At 36.5% G+C, this 18,159-nt stretch overlaps 1 protein-coding gene across 2 annotated transcripts in view; it reads right to left on the reverse strand.

Moving 5' to 3' along the window:
• igf1ra (insulin-like growth factor 1a receptor) overlaps nt 1–17,447 on the reverse strand; it is a 168,190-nt gene extending 150,743 nt beyond the window's left edge. The window contains exons 1-2 of one of the 2 annotated variants that reach the window (XM_087291453.1): nt 16,767–17,447; nt 16,541–16,636 (exon numbers count right to left, since the gene is read on the reverse strand). In XM_087291453.1, the coding sequence (XP_087147579.1) occupies nt 16,541–16,636; nt 16,767–16,848 (178 nt within the window). In that variant the 5' untranslated portion in view covers nt 16,849–17,447. 2 annotated transcript variants of the gene reach the window in all.
• Between the last annotated feature and the right edge of the window lie 712 nt (nt 17,448–18,159).

The following is an 18,159-nucleotide window of genomic DNA, read 5'->3' on the forward strand; positions in this document are numbered from 1 at the left end:
GCGGGGTTTCCTTGGAGGTGACAGAAGTGTCAAGATGACTACGGCGAACTTTTTAATGACGGAGAGACTTGTGGTCGCTGTTTTAAGTCATCCAAAGTTGTATGACTTTACAAATCTTGAATTTCATAATGTTATTTAAAAATTTAAATTATGAAAACACTGACAGCAACACTCGCGCACAATAGACCAGCTGATTCAGTTGTTATCTATAGTGACATTCAAAAGAGCACCGTGCTCCTTTTCTTCTTGTCAACATAAAATGCATTGCAGAGCGCCTCACGTCTCTGGAATAAAGAAGCGCGTTCGTTGTGATCGGCTTTTATGAGCAACACATATTTGTTTACTCGCATGACAGTAACACGTGCAAGCACACGTGCTTACAGATGTTTTTTGCCAAAAAAGGAAAATGAAAGAAGGATATTCTGGCCACAGTTTGACACAGGAGTTGACGAACCAGCGCTGATCCTGGTCGTCTGTGCTGCCTGGAGCCGCGTCATAAACTCAATAGGCATATTCATGATTTAGTGCAGACTACAATCAACAAACCACCCTTTTTTCCATTTGGAAAATAACAGCTATTAATGGTTCTTATATACATTTTAAATAGCCTAATCTACAAATCAAACAAAGAAAAATATTTTATAACTTCGCACCAAACTGATGCTTTCATTTTACAGCTTATAAAACATGTATGCAAATTAATGCAGTATCACATGTAAATTACAAAATTGTTATATGCTTAGCCTATACTTTACAAAATGTATAGGTTCAAAGCCTTATGGTTCATCATTATCTTTCACTATAGGCAGCGCGTGCGCACATGAACCGCAAGTAAGACGGAGGAAATATAGGTTAAGTCATTATGGCCAATTATGGCAATATGTAAAATGTTGTTTTCTTATTAAACATTTATTTCTGAAATGTTACTAAAGTGGTTTATAGTTAAATAAAAATGTTCAGTTCTTGATATAACATATGGATGTTATGTAATGTAAGTCAGTAATTGTAATGCAGCATCATAATGAACAAATATGCGCTAGTCATTGGCTTATATTAATAAGGAGTTCAAAAATGGTCACGTCCGTAACGCAAAATTGTGGTTGTTTAGAGCAAAGACCTGAGATGAGTTGGCGATTATAATTAGTATGGACATATTTTGGCTTTGTATACAAAGTTTCATTTTATTTGTTATAATATTTATTCCACAATATAAACTTTTTCATTAAATCGTTACGGACGTGACACGTGACCGAAGCTGCGTGATGTCTTAAATATGTAGCTCATAAATCAAAAGGGCAATAATGTTATGAAAAAGTAAGGATAATTATTTATACTACAGACTCCAATCCTTCTGCAGAATGATTACTGTTAACATAAAGCATGGAAAAGGTGAGTCTTTAACCCCTTTTTTGAAAGCACGAAAAGTGGTTGGATGATAATGAAAATTACCATTGGCACAATCCTCATATTTCATGGATAAACAAAACAATTTCCTTAAAAATTCAACAAGAGCACATCATAACAATAAAATATAGACCTTAATAAGCAAATTGAAATAGGTTTTGTTATTTTGGTCAAAAGTTTATTTTTTCATGATAAGGTTGACATTTTCATGGAATTGCTCATATATATTTTTTGTAAAAAAGCAATGTTAGATTTTTCCAATATTGTGCAGTCCTAATACAGATATTGTATACACCATTATCGCAATACTATAATTTTTCGATATTTTATGGACCTCTGATTTATATCGGGCCACAATTTAGTATGAGACAACACCATTTCACAATTTAGGTGGAGGTTTTTTGCCTACAACATCCTTTTTAATATATTCTCACTGAAATTACAGAAAAGTGTGGGTGTAAAATTTCTACATGAGATGTTAGACATTCTATTATACAACCCTCATTCTAATTATTAATTTTTAAAACTTTTTTCTCACATAAACTGTTCGTTTAATCATGTTTAATTTTTCATGTTTTAAAACTGAAACATATTCAAGCATTAATTGTTCACAACAAGAAAATTGTAAATCATGAATTTAGTTTTTTCCTTCCATTTCAACTTTACCCATCCAACAAAGGCTATGTTTCCATCCAAAAATGTGAATTAAATTTATGAGCAAAACTGAAATATTGCATAAAAGACATGCAAATTAAGCAGTGTTTCCATCCAAAGAGTCAAAGAGAACAAAATCATCACTTTCTAATTAACTGGCACCAAATATCAACAGTAAAAACTAAATTTGCTGCAGTAGGAGAAGCTGCAAGAATCTTTTCTCTATTTAATAAATTACTTGCACCTCAGAAGACGATGTCAACACGCAATGAACAATTGGTGATGTTTAAAGACGCGACACAGATACTAGACAGTATCTGGAGGTAATTAAAAATATAATAACACCAATACTGAAATGGTAAAGATACTTTAGAATAACCAAAACAACATTTCAGATGTTTTACAGTCTGCGCAGCCTGCTGATTTGTCATTTGACGCACATTTTTATTATCACATGACCTCTTATAATAAAATCATATGACTTTAATGTGCATACTTGAATTTGTTCGGTAAAAGTGTTTCCATCATAGTTCATGCTCATCTTTTAGGTGGAAACACAGCTATTGTCCAAATTTGACTTTGTAATACATAGGCCAATGTCAAAACTCCGGCAAGATAACACAGTCAAACTCAAACATTAGCAAAATGCTAACAAAGGGGACATTTCCATAGGTCAAAAAGATTTTCATACTCGTTACATTGAGAACTTACACCATGGTAACCAAACAAATTGTACAGTGACCCCTTCCCCCCAGGTTAAGGCTGTGTCCTAGAAGAGGAAAGAGATCAGCAGAAGAATAGTCTTGACATATGAGCTCCTTTGGCTAAACCTTTTATGTTCTTAGAGAGGCTTAGGTCACCTTCTCTGATAGAGACAATATCACAGGGCTTCTATGAGACAAATGGAAATGTTTCCCCCTGCCACGTGTAAAAAAGCAACGGGACCATGACGGCCCAGAACACGCAGTCCAAAACAGAAACAACATTATCAATCTCACTTTATAAAAGAGATTTAAATGGCCCACAGTGAGAAGGCAACGAACGCAGGAAGGTTAACATTTCAACAGTCTCAGATTGCCTACTGTGCATTATTCTGACAGGAGTGGAAACCACTTTTCCTGACACAAATTTCCTGTGAAAATGACACGCTTCATGAATCTAAATCCTATTTGAGGTTACTCCATAACTGGTGTGCCAAAAAAAGCGAGCATGACGTTTAAAAAAACAAAACTTTATTTGCTCCTGACAGTGTATTACGCTCATCCAAATTTAGAACGGAAATGATTGCTCCACAAGAAAATACTATTTGCTTTCTCGTATCATGGTGAATGCCCCAGGGCTGCACTTGGGTGTCATGGAGCTGCATGTCTCCTTTGTTTCATTGCAGCAGTTTTTTTTTTCTCCTCCACAATCCCGGGAGAGGGAGGAGAGCCGGAGTGACTCACACACAAAGACTAATTTGTTTGTTGGTAAAGAGAAACTTTAGTTCTCAGTTCCGGTTGGATCCATTAATAAATTCAGACCGTCTGGCAAGACAAAGAGAGGCAGAGACAGAGTGAGAGAGAGAGAGATACAATGTCTGTCGGTTAAAATAAAGTAGATGAAACTACTGTATAAAAAAATACTTGACAGCACGTCAGAATGGCTTATTTGTACATTTAAATGGGAAGACTCAAAACATGAAGCTTTTTCCAGCAGAAAGCATGTGCAATGTGCTGATGTAAGTTTCAGTACTCCTAAAACTGCCACACAAGATGTGCGAAGCTCACTGACACAAACATGCCCACCAGTTGACCTCCACATTCAATCCTCCAGGATGATCCGAGGCCAAAAAGCTCACCCAGTTCCTATTCCCCGTCCAAAGATCTTCTGTAAACACAGGCAGTCAGAGAGGCATCTGAACCCTTCTCCAGCCTGTCATGTTGGCATTGCTTTCAGCAGGTCAGATTTTACAGCTAAAGCATACAGGACAGATTCCTTCTAAAAGCAGGACTACACTTTTTAAACGACTACCCTACAGATATATTGTCTTATTGCTCACTTCTGAAAAATATCAGCTTGCATAAACTCTCAAATGCTTTAAAGGCAGGTTTGAGGTTTTATTTGTGCATGATAACAATGAAGTTTGTTCTTCTCCTTTCCAGACAAAATGAAATAACTTTATCAGGAGTTATCATATAAACACGCAATAAACATGTGAACAGATGTTAAGAAAGATGAATTTAATGAGAAGTCATTGTGAGAATGACCAATCTGACACATAAATCTGTTGATGCCGGATGTTTGGTTAGAATGCATCTAGCTTACTTCAGGCTAAACAAAGAGATCTGTTTAAAAAAGAAAGACAAACAGCGTGACACGGCACAATCACAGCCAATCAGAACATTACTCAGGATGATGCAGCAGAAATGGAAACCAAGTAAAGGATTGTCTACATGTTGATGTCAACTCTGTCGGTTATAACAAAAACTCATGGAAACTTTATACCGTCACTTTACTGGTTGTCAGTGTCTGCCAGATATAACAAAATAGGTTCAGTCCTTCCCACACATAGGCTTTACTCGCGTGGACCAACCAGATATGTTATCGACAGTCCAAGTATATTTGGTGACATTTATTTTTTATGATCATCATCATCCTTTCAGACTTTTTTTTATCCGCCCAATAGGCACGTAATCTGTTACCCAGAAGAAAATCTTCTCTGGACCTACACGTTTCCTACTCGAGTGTGCGAGAACGATCCACACTCACAGACAATCCAAAGTCCCAGTTTTAAGTCCCAAAAAAGGTTCTGTGGGTCTCTGCAGAGACACAATGACCAATCACAAGCAGGCGGGATAATATTTACTTTAGTTTGTTTGCTTTAAATGCTCATGTTGTTTTGTGCATGTACTTGAGTTTTGTTTAATACATTCAATAAGAGTGTTTTCTTTGAGCAGCTAAAATTTAGATACATAAAATTGTGTTTGCTTTACTTCCTGTGGGATTTTAGTTTTTACATTCTCAAACAGTAAAATGAAACCTATAGTCTTTGATTAATGCAGTTTGCATTTTTTGCCAAATAATTTTGTCAGTTGTTACAAACTTCAACCAAGTTACGTGTTTTCCTCTTCACAGTAAGTAAACATGTAGGCCAGGTTATTAAAAAACAAATATTGTGCAAATGATCCCCCTAGATATCACATTATTGTGTTAGTTAATTAGACAAAACAACTTCTACCAAGATATTCATGTGAAAAAAAATATCCGAACAGAAGAGATCTCCTTTTAACACTTAAACAAATCATAACAAATTAAGTTAAGGATATATAACAAGTGAGGACAAACGTGGCTTATTCTAATCAAATCACAACCACTGGGGTCCATATTAAATGACGATAACTGTCATTATATGTGCTACTCCCAACACCTCTGCCAAAACGAATACGTCAGTCATCTGAAATGAAATCTCAAAAGCTCAACACTGGGGATTATGTAAATGTGTTGTTTGAAACAATCCCAAAAGCATGTTCTATCTTTTAAGAGAACACAAAGGACAGCTCCTCCACCCCGTCCACACCACCTCAGCGGTGAGCAGCAGTGTTAAGGACCTCAAATCATTTTCCCTAAGAGGATTGTGTTCAGCTCTGCGTTCGGCTATAATCATCAGGAATCAGTCCATATTATCTGGCCAATCCTCCCAGAGAGGTTATGGGCTCAGCTCTAGTTCACCTGCACTTGTTGTCTTTCCAATACACAAAATTCAACTGCCAAACAGAAATGCCTACAGTGCTCGTCTTTTTCCATGAGCAAACAGTAACCCGGGAGAGTACCATGGTTTTCACACCATGGTACAAACAGACTGGCCTGAAACGCAACTCCTGCTGTTTACATTTGATAAACTTTTGCTGGCCTTCCACAGGAATCCCTGTATGTTTTTAGACAGATGAGTGAAAAACAAGAACTGTAGCCTGCAAACGTCACATTGAATTCATCAGATCTTATTTGCGAAAGGAAACATGCACAGCTATTTGTTTGAAAGCAAAAGCCTCATACTGCAGTATGTCTTAATTGCAGCTGTTAAAGTGACCAGAAGATATGACGACCCTCGTGGGACCGATTGAGATCTTAAAGTGGTTTCAGTAACCTCTGATAATCTCTCAGAGTAATTGTTCTCGGAAAACAACACAGTTTTTGGTTTTTTGCAGTTTTCCCAAACTCACACTGTTATCTGGTGGAGCATTTCTGAGCCACATTAAACTCTTCCTGGTTTTAAAGCTTAAGATAAGGAGCGAGTGAACTTTCAAAATTAAGCAAAACTATGCAAAGCATTTGAAGTGACAAGTTATACTGTGTTATATGTGACTGTTTGGAAGAATACGCAGTTCAAATGAAGCATGAATGCTACAAACCAAAAACAGACACAACACGGAGCCATAATAAAGACAGAATGCTCAAACATAACTGTTTTCTTCCCCTCTTTGTTTTCTGATGTTGGAATAGGTTGTGCTGTTTTTAGTTCTTTAAACAATTTAAGCTCTTCATGAGTTCTGAACCAACCAATATATGCAAATAATTTTCAATTTGGCCAGAGAACTGGTCCCCTGACTGACCCTGCTTTCTCTCAAGGTTTGCTCTCCATTTATGTAAATTGGTGGAGGTTTGGTTCCTTGCCAGTGTCACCTATGGCTTACATGATTGGGGTCAGTAGAGCTGCTTTTCAGTGGCTCGTCCAATAAAGAGTGACAAAAGTACTAAACACAACTGAATCAGTTTTGAACGAACTAGACTAGAACTATGCTAGTGTTCTACCACTACTGATATGCTGAATATGTCCTATAAACTGAAATATTGGTATGGCTTTGTGTGCTTTTCAGGTTCGCTGGTGTAAAGTGTCTTTGATACACTCTACATTGTATAAAGCGCTAATAAGAAATAAAAGTGACTTGTAGGTATAGGACGATAATCCTTTTCAAGGTATACTGCGGTTTGGAAAAGTCAAAGTTTTCTGCTATACCATTCCTAAGGTAGGTGTAAGATTTTGTTTACTTTTTTTGTTTTTTAGGACAACAGTATCTCCAGCAGAAAACATATTTAAAGATGCTGTTTTAAACTGTGAAAAAATCTGTGTTTTTGAAACTAATGAAGACAGCACAAGTCAAGGATTCATTTGAATTATTTAGCCTGACATGTTTACTGCTCTAAAATAATATAAATGTTTCTTGTAATAAAATATATTCTGTTCAATTGGGGAAAATGTTGCTGTTTTTTACCCAGACATATAAAAAGTAACCACAATACCGTGAAACCGTGACATATTTATCCAAGGCTATCATACCATCAGAAACTTATACGTGCCCATGCCTTGTGACATGACTTGTGGGTGGTCAGTCACAAAAACTTTTTTCGCTTTGTTTTGTATCTTCAGGTCCAGATGTAAAAATGACTGTATGAATGCACAGCGAACCCAAACCGAATGCAAGACTTTCTTTTTGTGGTCTGACCCAATGGGACTAGAGTTATGAACACATCAAAAAATGATTTTGCTGCTTGTTTAACCTACTTATTTAAATGGGTTAAACAACACAATTGTTAAGTTTAGAGGGACAACTTAGTTGTTTTATGTTCAATTTGTTTAAAAACTATTAAGTTACCTTAATCGATTTGTGTTGGGAAAACATGAAGGAACTGTGTGCAACCCAGCAGTTTTTACAGGCAATATGCTGATTTGGCCTTTAGAAGCATTACTTATAATCCATTTATTGTCCCTTTAAATCAGTTGAATGCATTCACAATTAACAGCTTAAATGAAGTAGCTCAAATTTCTAAATTAATAATGAGGTCATGCCATACCACAACACAATCATATAAGACAAAATGACTTCCTTTAAGTGGTCTTGGAATGTAACATTCCCCAACAGGCCCTGTGAGTAGTCCATAACTAACTTTCGCCTAGAAGCGTCACCTGCCCGCAGTGCCCTTCAAGGGCACAAAAAGGCTTTCTGGAAATCTTCCAAGTTTAAACGCCACCAGCCAGACGTCTTTCAACATGCACTTACAGCCAATGCATTTCCTGCACCTTCCTGTGGAAAAACAACAAAACGCTGACATTTGGAGTTAATTCCTCTTTTTTGGCCCGATTTCAAAGAGCGCTTTGCATTAGCCCTCTGTGATGGGGCATTGAGTCAGCCCCGCAGTAAGGGGGCACAGGGGAGCCCGACCAAGTTCCTGGTTTGCTCACACCTGCCATCTCAACTGCTGTTTAATCCCACACATGCTGGAAGTCATCTGACCACTGGTCTGGTGCTGAACTTCCCTTCAATGGCCCTCACTTCAAAAGCACAAGCTCGTATGTCAGAGCCCAACTAGTAATACAACACCACTCGTTCCCCCTCCTCGCGTGCTCGGCTAGCAAAACCGGGCCTGGAAGATGGAACAAACATGGTGTGTTGCTGAGGCAGAGGTTTATGAAAGATATGGGTCAACTAATTGTATGGAAATACACCCAAATATTAATTAGCATCTTTCAAAAATCCTAAAAAACCTTTTTTTAAAATAATGAATGAATTAATTAATAGTACTCAGAAAAGTTTTACTTGCACATAATTTACTCAAGCCATACAAGATGTAGAAAAGATTTTTTGCCTAAATTGTGATTCTAATTGGTGATTCACAAAACGCAACTCTAAGTGTTAGAAAAATAAGCTAGACTAAATTAATACCAATGGCTCCTTATAATATGCTCAACCCAGGCTCATTCTGATTACATACCTCTATATACATTTCTGGAGAGCGCCAAACACATCCCAAAAGTTATGTTTTTTTTGCAGTTTTTGTTTTTGCGAATCCGCCAGAGGCCACTGTGTATGCTTTTGGGATCTCAAATTTCTCTCACGAGTGCCATACGTGCCTGCTCTTCTTGTGTAAATCCGCCAGAGGCTGCTGTCTACTGACTGGCTGATCGACTGACCCACCCTCCTCCTTCGCTAAACCCAACCTATAGTGTTTTCAAAAGCATTGATTAATCAGCAGCCCCCGCCCCCCCAACTTTCCTAAACCCAACAGACAGTTTTGAAAAGCAATCCAGGAATAGAAAAGCACCCTGATTTTACCACGTTTTCAGATTTTACCACATTGTCACCCTGTTATTAACTTGTTTATTTAATTTTTTTCCTTTTTTTCGTCTTACCTGCTTTCTGTAACCGTTCTTCGCCAGACTATAACCCCATTGTAATGGTCAACTCCACTCTGCATCTCAAATCCCCTGTCGTACACAGCAAGCCAAAAGACAAACTGATAACTGATGTTTATATGGAGGTAAGCGGTCAGTTGGTAAGCACGAAAAAGAATGGCATCATACCGGCCCGTAGTGTTGGTTTTAAAAGATGAAATGCAGCCATAAGCTCCTCTGGCCACATAATTCACTCTCTCAGAATGAACCTATATTGGATACACTAATGTGTTGTGAAGTGAAATGATCAGCCATATTCACTATCTTTGCAAAGGCTATAGACTAGGTACTGATACTGTACATTAGAGCACTTTTGCTTTACAAGATCTCAATCCATCACCAGGAGCCATGGGTTTTCATTTTGTTAATGTTTGCATAAAAATAGGGAAACGTGTAATTAAAAGGTCTAATAATGATTTTATAATTTAAAAGACACTTTTAACATTTACATTTTGCATATATATTTTTTTTTGAGTGTCGAATTCAGTTTTAAAAGACATTTTGATAAATTGTTGTATTCATTGAAGAATCCTAAAGAAAATTTATCAAAGTTTCAAAAAAAAAAAAAAATATATATATATATATATATATATATATATATATATATATATATATAAATTTTTGTTTTCAAATTCCATGATTATAATAAGTTAATAATTAAATTATAATTTATAATTATATTATAAAATTATATTAATTATAAAATTAGAATTTTTTAGCACTCAATCTGCTTGAACTAAATAATAATAAGCTTAACTAATAATAATTAAATTCAAGTTTATTTGTATAGAGCTTAATATAATAATCATTGGAATGATAACTGTTTTTATTTGAAAACTGTAACAGCATCTTAAAAATATTACTTACTTATTTCTAGAAAAACAAATAAATCTTTGAATAGTTTGAACTTTTTTTAGCTAGAGATATACATTTAGGAAGTTGAGAGAATTATGAGAATTGGGACACAAACAAAGCTAAATCATCAGCCAAGAAAAAACAAACAAACACTGCATCAGCAGATGTCAACGTAAGCACAACTGCACTCCACGTGTTCTACGGTCAGCGGGTGGTCACTGCACGCAAGCCTATTTTAAATTAACATTTAATTAAGCAAACACCTCATCTGGCAGCTCACTGAAGCCTTAAGACTGTCCGACTGGAGAAGCAAACATGTAGGCACGAACTAGCACAGTGACACAGATTCAGGGGCAGCGGGAGTGACTCAGAGCTCTGGATGAACAAGCACGAACGCTCCCACAATGAGCATGAGGCACAACTCAGCAAAGCCACAACCAGGTATGGAGAGACGTAAAAAATAAATAAAGAGAGAAGGAGAAGCGTTGGTCACCGCGCCGTACATCTGAGTCATAGACTCGCTCAGCCTGGGGGTGCTGAAGAAAGTGTTATGAGTAGGACGCAGAATGGAAAGAGGCGGATAAGTTTGAAATTCATTTTTGTCTGAGACTTAAGCAAACCAACTGAGTTGAATTCAACCCATTGGATTTGTTTTCTGATGCAGCAAAAACTCAAGAAAGTAGGCGCACACAGTCACGATAAGAATGAGCAACACTGAATACCACAGAATGAAGTAGGCAAAGGTTGGTTGTCAAACAGAAAACACTTAAAGTCCAACCATTTTTAGAATGTTTGATCTCTATGACAGTCATTTTTCTTTGGGTTTGCATAGCCAATGCCCACACTGTAAAAAAAATTCTAGCTGCCTTAATTTTTTTAGTTGAATCAAGTAAACCTACTAGTCATCTCAACTTACATCAATCAAACTGACTAAAAATATTAAGTTACACTTTGTGATTTAGTCAAAACCTGATTAACCTATTAAAATAAGTTACAGCAACATAAAAATATTTGTTTGCTTGACTTTGTCTACAATTTATAGTGCAAGTTTCTATAAATCTATTTTATTTATTTTTATGCTCAATAAAACAGGTTTCATGAAAATGCCAGGATGCACATACATTTTGAAAAAAATAGTATAAATAAATAAACTAGGGTTGGATAAACTTTTTATCCGATAAGAAAAAATCCATAAACTACAATGGGAACACATTTACTAAATAAATTCCAGCAAGTTCATCAAAAAAATCATGTGATTTTGTTTTAACAGATCCTGTAATAAACAAAAGTGGGTGCGATGAGACGGCATTAAAACAAACCACCGGACTGATCACTAGGGTTGGGTATAGTTTGGGGTTATTTTGATACTGGTACTAAATCGATTCTTCTAAAATGGTACTGGTGCCAAAACGGTGCCTGAACTAATACATTTGAGCCTATTGAACTATTCCCATCCTGTACTTTTCGTTGCTTTTGGTACAGGATATTCCATAAACAGCTGTGTAATACTGCTCTCTGCACTTACTGAGTCATTAAAAGACCACAGACACCTGCATGCAAAATGCGGAAGTTTTTTGCGTCCGTTCGGCGTGCAGTATCATATTCCATTAAAACAACACTCTTCCACCAGTCCTTATTACATACTCGCATCCAATAAAATTTGTTGCGGGGGCATGAATGAAATCTTCCTGAATGAAAGAAAAGCGGTCAAACTGCAGTTAAAGACAATTCATATGCTGATTAGGTCCGGTGCATACCGGTTACATAGGTACCGGTGAAAGTTTTCGATACCCAACCCTACTGACCACACTGCACAACATCTGAAATTTTGTTTTGATCATACTAAAATGCTAAAATGCCTAAATGGACTAAAAGTCCACAATGGCTTCTCCTACCATTGCAAAGTCCATTTTTCTTTTTGATATTTGGTGCCATTTTATCAGGAAGTGACGATTTTTGTTTTGATACATAATTAGAAAATATTTTATGCAATATTCCAGATTTGCACATAAATCTAACTCATGTCTTTAGATGGAAACATGGCTAATAAATAAAGTCGCAACTGTAGACTGATAACGGTGATTCACACACTTTAAAACCCAATGGTCAACTTTATCAAATGAAATAGTGTTGTTAACTCAAAATTTACTGAAAGATAATTGTACTCATTTGATAAGAGTTTAAACTCAGTGTTGAAGGTAATCAGTTAATTAAATACCTCATTACTTCAACTTAAATGTAGTAAGTTCACAGTACTCATATAGATTAGTTGAACTCAAATGGTTTGTAGCAATTGGTTTCCTCAAACAGTTTAAGTTGCCTTTACTTATTGAGTTTTACATTACTCAGTTGGTTTGAGTTCTCTTCATTTATTGGGTTTTACTAAGCTCAAATTGCTTAGTTTACTCAAATGGATTCATTTCACAGTACTCATCATTAGAATTATTTTTTTTTTTTACTTAAATGGTTTATTACAATCAGTTTCCTCAAATGGTTTGAGTTACCTTACCTTTGAGTTAACTTTTTGGGTTTTACAGTGCAGAGTTCTGTTAAGTTATGGGGCTAAATAGATGTTACTGAATAATTAATATTTTAATCTCAACTTTTTACCATGTCTCTAGAGTATGAGGTGCAGGCTTTTTTTTTTAAAGTCTGAGTTTGTCAACGTCCGATAAAAGCAAACACACTGACTTGCGCTCCGCCGCCAGGCTGTCCAGAGGCCGTCCGTGTGAACAGCTAAAGCCCAATAAAACAGTTCACAAACTCGCTACTCTTCAAATCAACAAAACCAAGTCTGTTTCCCTCGACCATGTATTTTTACATGTTCTATTTTCAAGCCTCATGTTTCTCCTCTCGCCTGCCCTCTCTTTCTCAATGAACCATGGAGGCTTGTTTGCCATATACTTGGACGAAGTGTGCATGGAAAGTTTACTGTGGTGAAACTTGAAAGGAGGCTATATTACATTTTATTAGCCTTACCACATTCTTTTTAAATGAACAGGATGAAAAAAACCAAAGAAGACTTCCCAATGGAGCATGGCCATTCATTTAAGATGTAATATTTTATCATCTTTTTATTCAGTACATACAGTAAAAGTGCGCCAACCCTAAAGACAGACAAATAGATATACATTCTCAACAAAACTATAAGCTTATTGTTGATTTGACAATACCTGTTAAAAATGTATAATAACAAAACATTCTTATACAATCCTAAACTTTAAACACTAAATTAAAGTTTATATTCTTTACCCTAAGTCTAACCAACACAATCTTTAACCAACCATTTCAAGCCAGACAACATTACATCAGGTAACTCAAACTAGTCAAATGGACACCAAAATGGGAAGAACTATGAAACTATGTTTTTTTTTTCTTTTTTTTTTGCTCTAATTGAGGTCAGTGTGTCAGTGGAGTGTCTTTGCAACACTTTATGAGAAAGAGACACACAGGACAATGCAATGATGGAGTCCAAGAGTGAGAGCTTACCCCCCACACAACCCTCTCTCTATAGGGCCGGTGGTCCTGGTCTCTGCAGGGTGCTGAGAAACAGACCCCCCTGACATTCACAGTGGCCTGGTTGTGGGACTGGCCACTGCGGTCAATGGCCTTCAATTGCATCCTAACTCCTTTTGAATGTAAATGCGAGTTTAAACCCAAGAATGGCGGACCTTCATTATACTACAATGCAGGCCCCCACACAATCGCAATTAGGGATTTGATGACTGAAAGTGGAAAAACATTACAAACAGAAACAAAAGATGTTTAAAAACTGTGGAAAGACGAGTAAACTGACAGCAGGAATAACAAGTTGTCATCGCAAACTCCTTAATATCATTATTACATGCTTGTTCATATCACTAACATATTATTAACCGCCATCCTGACGTGAAAGACACAAAGATCCTACATAAAGCAAGATACACAAAACCACACATAAATATGCTTAAGCCAAAGCCGCATATTAAAATCACCCATTGGAATCTCTTATTCTGCACGTCTTCTTTCCAAAAACCCAAATCACAATGTCTAAATCCAATTGTAAGCCATTAAATATTTGTTCTATCTTCTGATTGCAAACAATTGCAATTTTTGTTTGGAGTTTGAAAATGCCAACATAATCAGGTAATCAAACAACCTTTGCAAACCCAACCCTGAGGATCGGATATTTCATTTTCGCATAAATATTTTAGTCCAAAATGAGCTGATAAGGCAAGTGACAGGTATTTATTTCATTTTCAGGTTTGGCATCTTGACTGTAGATTTTCTATCTGATCATCTTTTATCATGTGCTGTGACCGTGACAGAGGCTGAATTTTGTTAGCCAAAATGCTCTGACACTGCAGTCTCTCTGCCAACCAAACATTCGCTCATTTTAAGTAAAAAAAAAAAAACTGATCATTGAATGAAGTAGGAAACGTATTTACTCTTCATCTCATTCTCTAATGTTACTAACATTTAAGTAGGGCTGTTTTGTGGAATACAAAATGAGATGGTAGCCTCAGTCTGTGCGGATTTTCATTGTATCTTTCTCACACACTGAATGCATGGCGAGGGAGACTGTCATTCTACTTGACACCAGTAATGACAGAATGGGCATTTTTGACAAAACTTGATTGAATTAATATTTCTGCCCATATCGAAAAACTGCTGTTGATTCACTTACCCTCAAGCCATCCAAGATGTTAATGACTTATTGGGTGATTCATTAAAAAAAAGTCAACCAAAACTGACACTTTAAGTCTTGAAAACATATAAAAGCTAAAACACAACTTTGAGGTATTATGAATTTAAATAATTTGTATTCGCAAAAAACTAAACATTAATTACAACATTAAGTCTGTTGATGACAGTGTGTAATGCATGAGTTTCATCCCACAATCACATCTGAATGGATGCAACCTCACATACAAGCTGATTTAAAACTTTTTTTCATGGATCATAAGAAGCTCTCGTTCCAGACTAACGTGAACATGTTCAGGACCATTTACCAAGGCTGTCGCTTAAAATTAATAATGTTGTAAATAACACTTCCTTCCACATACCAATTGTTTCGCAACATAAGACCTCAATGTGCCATCAGGAGGAACCACAGATATCAGTTTTGATTTAGCTTGTATATGCTTTTGAGGTTTAAAGTGGCATTTTTTTCTTGACAAAGTGCTGTTAGATGCGGTCTTGCATTTTATAAATCAGCAAGGACAACAGTTTCAGCTAAAATCTTCTTTATGTTCAGCAGAAAAAAAGAAAATCACCTACAATTTGAGGGGGAGTAAAACAGCCATTTTTTGGATGAACTGTCCCTTTAACTCTCCAAATATAATTTGTATAGATTCGTTTTTTTTTTTACTCAAGTGGTTTGTAGCAATCGGTTTCCTTAAATGGTTTGAGTTGCCTTAACTCATTGGATTTTACAGTACTCAGTTAGTTTAAGTTCTCTTTATTTATTGGGTTTTACTCAAATTTAGTAAGCTCACAGTACTCAGTTTCCTCAAAAGGTTTAATATATATATATATATATATATATATATATATATATATAGTAAAACAAAAAAAGGAGATTAAATGATTCAAATGAAGTTTCATTTATTAAAATGTAATTTCTTTCACCTATTCAAATGATTTTACATTGGAGTTAAAGTAAGCGAGTTTATAGCACTATAAATCAACAACATGAACAAATAATTTTAAACATTAATTAAAATTAATTGATTTCAAAGAGTTGCATGTTTTCTATAAAAAAGATATCCTGTAGCTTGACATTCATTTACACTATTTAGCAGGCAAATACGTAAATGAATATTGTATCCAATTTTAAAATACAGATTCAAAAAAATGACCCTCCTGAGGACACGGAGAAACGTAAAACAAGCACATGGTCAGTACAGTCACCTCTGCTTCACTGCGTGATGCTCGACGGAGACTCAGCGGATTCAGCTAATCTTAACATGACCGAATAACGTTTAACCTTTTCTGAGCTCAATACGACATGAAACACACGCATTATTTAGGCAAATGCTTTATATAAGCCAATTCTCACGTAGCCTCTAAATACTAACGTGATCCAGCTCATGAATAATTCATAAAGCACACTAGACTCACAACACATCCGATGTCACGACAATTAACTGATGGGCCTAGAAACACCAAATACGATAAAAATAACTCAAGTTTGGTGTTAGTCTAGAAAAATGTGATTATTTAATATTGTAGTAAGGTATTATTCACTAATAAATTGTGTCGTGTGTTACTAGGCCCTGTACCTGGACATGTGAAGCAGGTAAACTCACGCTTGACGTAACATGAGTCCACAAACACTACGAGCCGACGGATGCGCTTTTCATAACACAAGCCTACAGGAAAATACGACGTGAAGTGTAATGATTATATTATTAGCATAAAACAAGCATGAATTACCTTCTCCACGGGCACACCACAGGCAGATGGTGGAGAGAAACAGCGCAGGACCCCAAAATAAGGTCCAAACATCCCTCGCTGTTCCAGATCTCATTCCTAACAATCGGTTATTCCCAAAAAAATACAGATAAAAAGGTGAAATTGCAGAAAAACGCGAGGCTTCTTTTAGTAAGCAAGCAAAAAAGTGCAGAAAAATCTGCTTTGGATGAGCAGTTAGTTCCTTTACCCGTAAAGATAACGGGAGGCGAGGATGGAGTAGATAAAATATCTCTGGTAATAATGACAGAATTCTCCTTTAGTGGAAACATCCAGATCAATTAAAACATGCTGTTATTCTTGCCAGAAGTGAAATGATGCAATCGGGTCTGAGCCACGAATTTTATTCGACCGATAATCTGCATCTTCAGCCTCCATTTCTTGAAAGCCCGAGAGGGACGCGCAGGCAGGCAACACGGCCAGCCAAACGAGCGGCTTCTCCTCCAACAAAAACACCTTCAGTGCGCGAGCCTGTGCCCGTCTGATGAATCACGCTGTACTGATGGACGGAGGAATTTTGAGGTCACGTCCGAAGAGCCAGGCGACTCGGATAGCGTGTTAATGTATGAATGAATGCCTCACGACAGGGCTCGATCCAAAATATCCGCCAGGACAAAAATGGTTTCAGCAACTGCTCGCCCTCCCCTGCCGTCTTCACGCGCTCTCACGGTCGGTCTGTTTTGCGGTGGGGGAAAAAATCATTTTGTCGAGGTGCAAAAGTGAGCAGCTCCCGGAGCGTGGGTTTTGGTTTTCCGCACCGCAAAAACTGCTTGATATAAATGGTTTGTGAGGCTGGTGTTTGATTGTGGAGTGCCGTTCGGACTCCTCCGCGACTCTGCTGTCGGTCTCTGCTGTGTAGAATCACCGCTGTAAACAAGACTCGGCTCCTCTCGCTGAGAAACACGCCAGGCTGGAGGGAATCACAAAACATGGACTGGAAAACCGGAGCGGACAGTACAGCTAACGTTCCTTCAGAAGATCACTATTGATCTCTTAAACGTCAAGCTGACAGGATTTTTGTTTTGTTTGTTGTATTTAAAACAAAAAGTATATTTGTAACAAAAATTTCAGACATAATAGGCCTATTTTACGTAAACTACATAAATCCTAGTGCCAGCAGGGCCAGTTATGCTTATTTTAATCATTTGAATAGCTAAATATGGGTTATTTTAAATAAACGCACTAAACCAACTTAGACTTTTCATGGAATTCATGTCTCTGCTCTCTTGTGACCTGAAATGCTTATCTTGATTTGATTTGTATAAATAAATAAATAAATGAACAAATTAAATAGATCCGCTAAATTGGCCAAGCTTATTGTAATCATCATTATTTGAAACAAATGAACAACTATTAAAAAGAAAGATAGATAGATAGATAGATAGATAGATAGATAGATAGATAGATAGATAGATAGATAGATAGATAGATAGATAGATAGATAGATAGATAGATAGATAGACAGAGGCATATTATATGTACAGCTTTCAATTACAATGTAATTATACTGGTACAACTGATACATACTGTACAGTTACAATGTAATTACATATAGTTTCAGAATTTATGAATTTTGCCATATT

Source organism: Danio rerio, chromosome 18 (genome assembly GCF_052040795.2).
Source record: "Danio rerio strain M-AB ecotype USA chromosome 18, GRCz13ab, whole genome shotgun sequence".
Taxonomy (NCBI): Eukaryota; Metazoa; Chordata; class Actinopteri; order Cypriniformes; family Danionidae; genus Danio; species Danio rerio.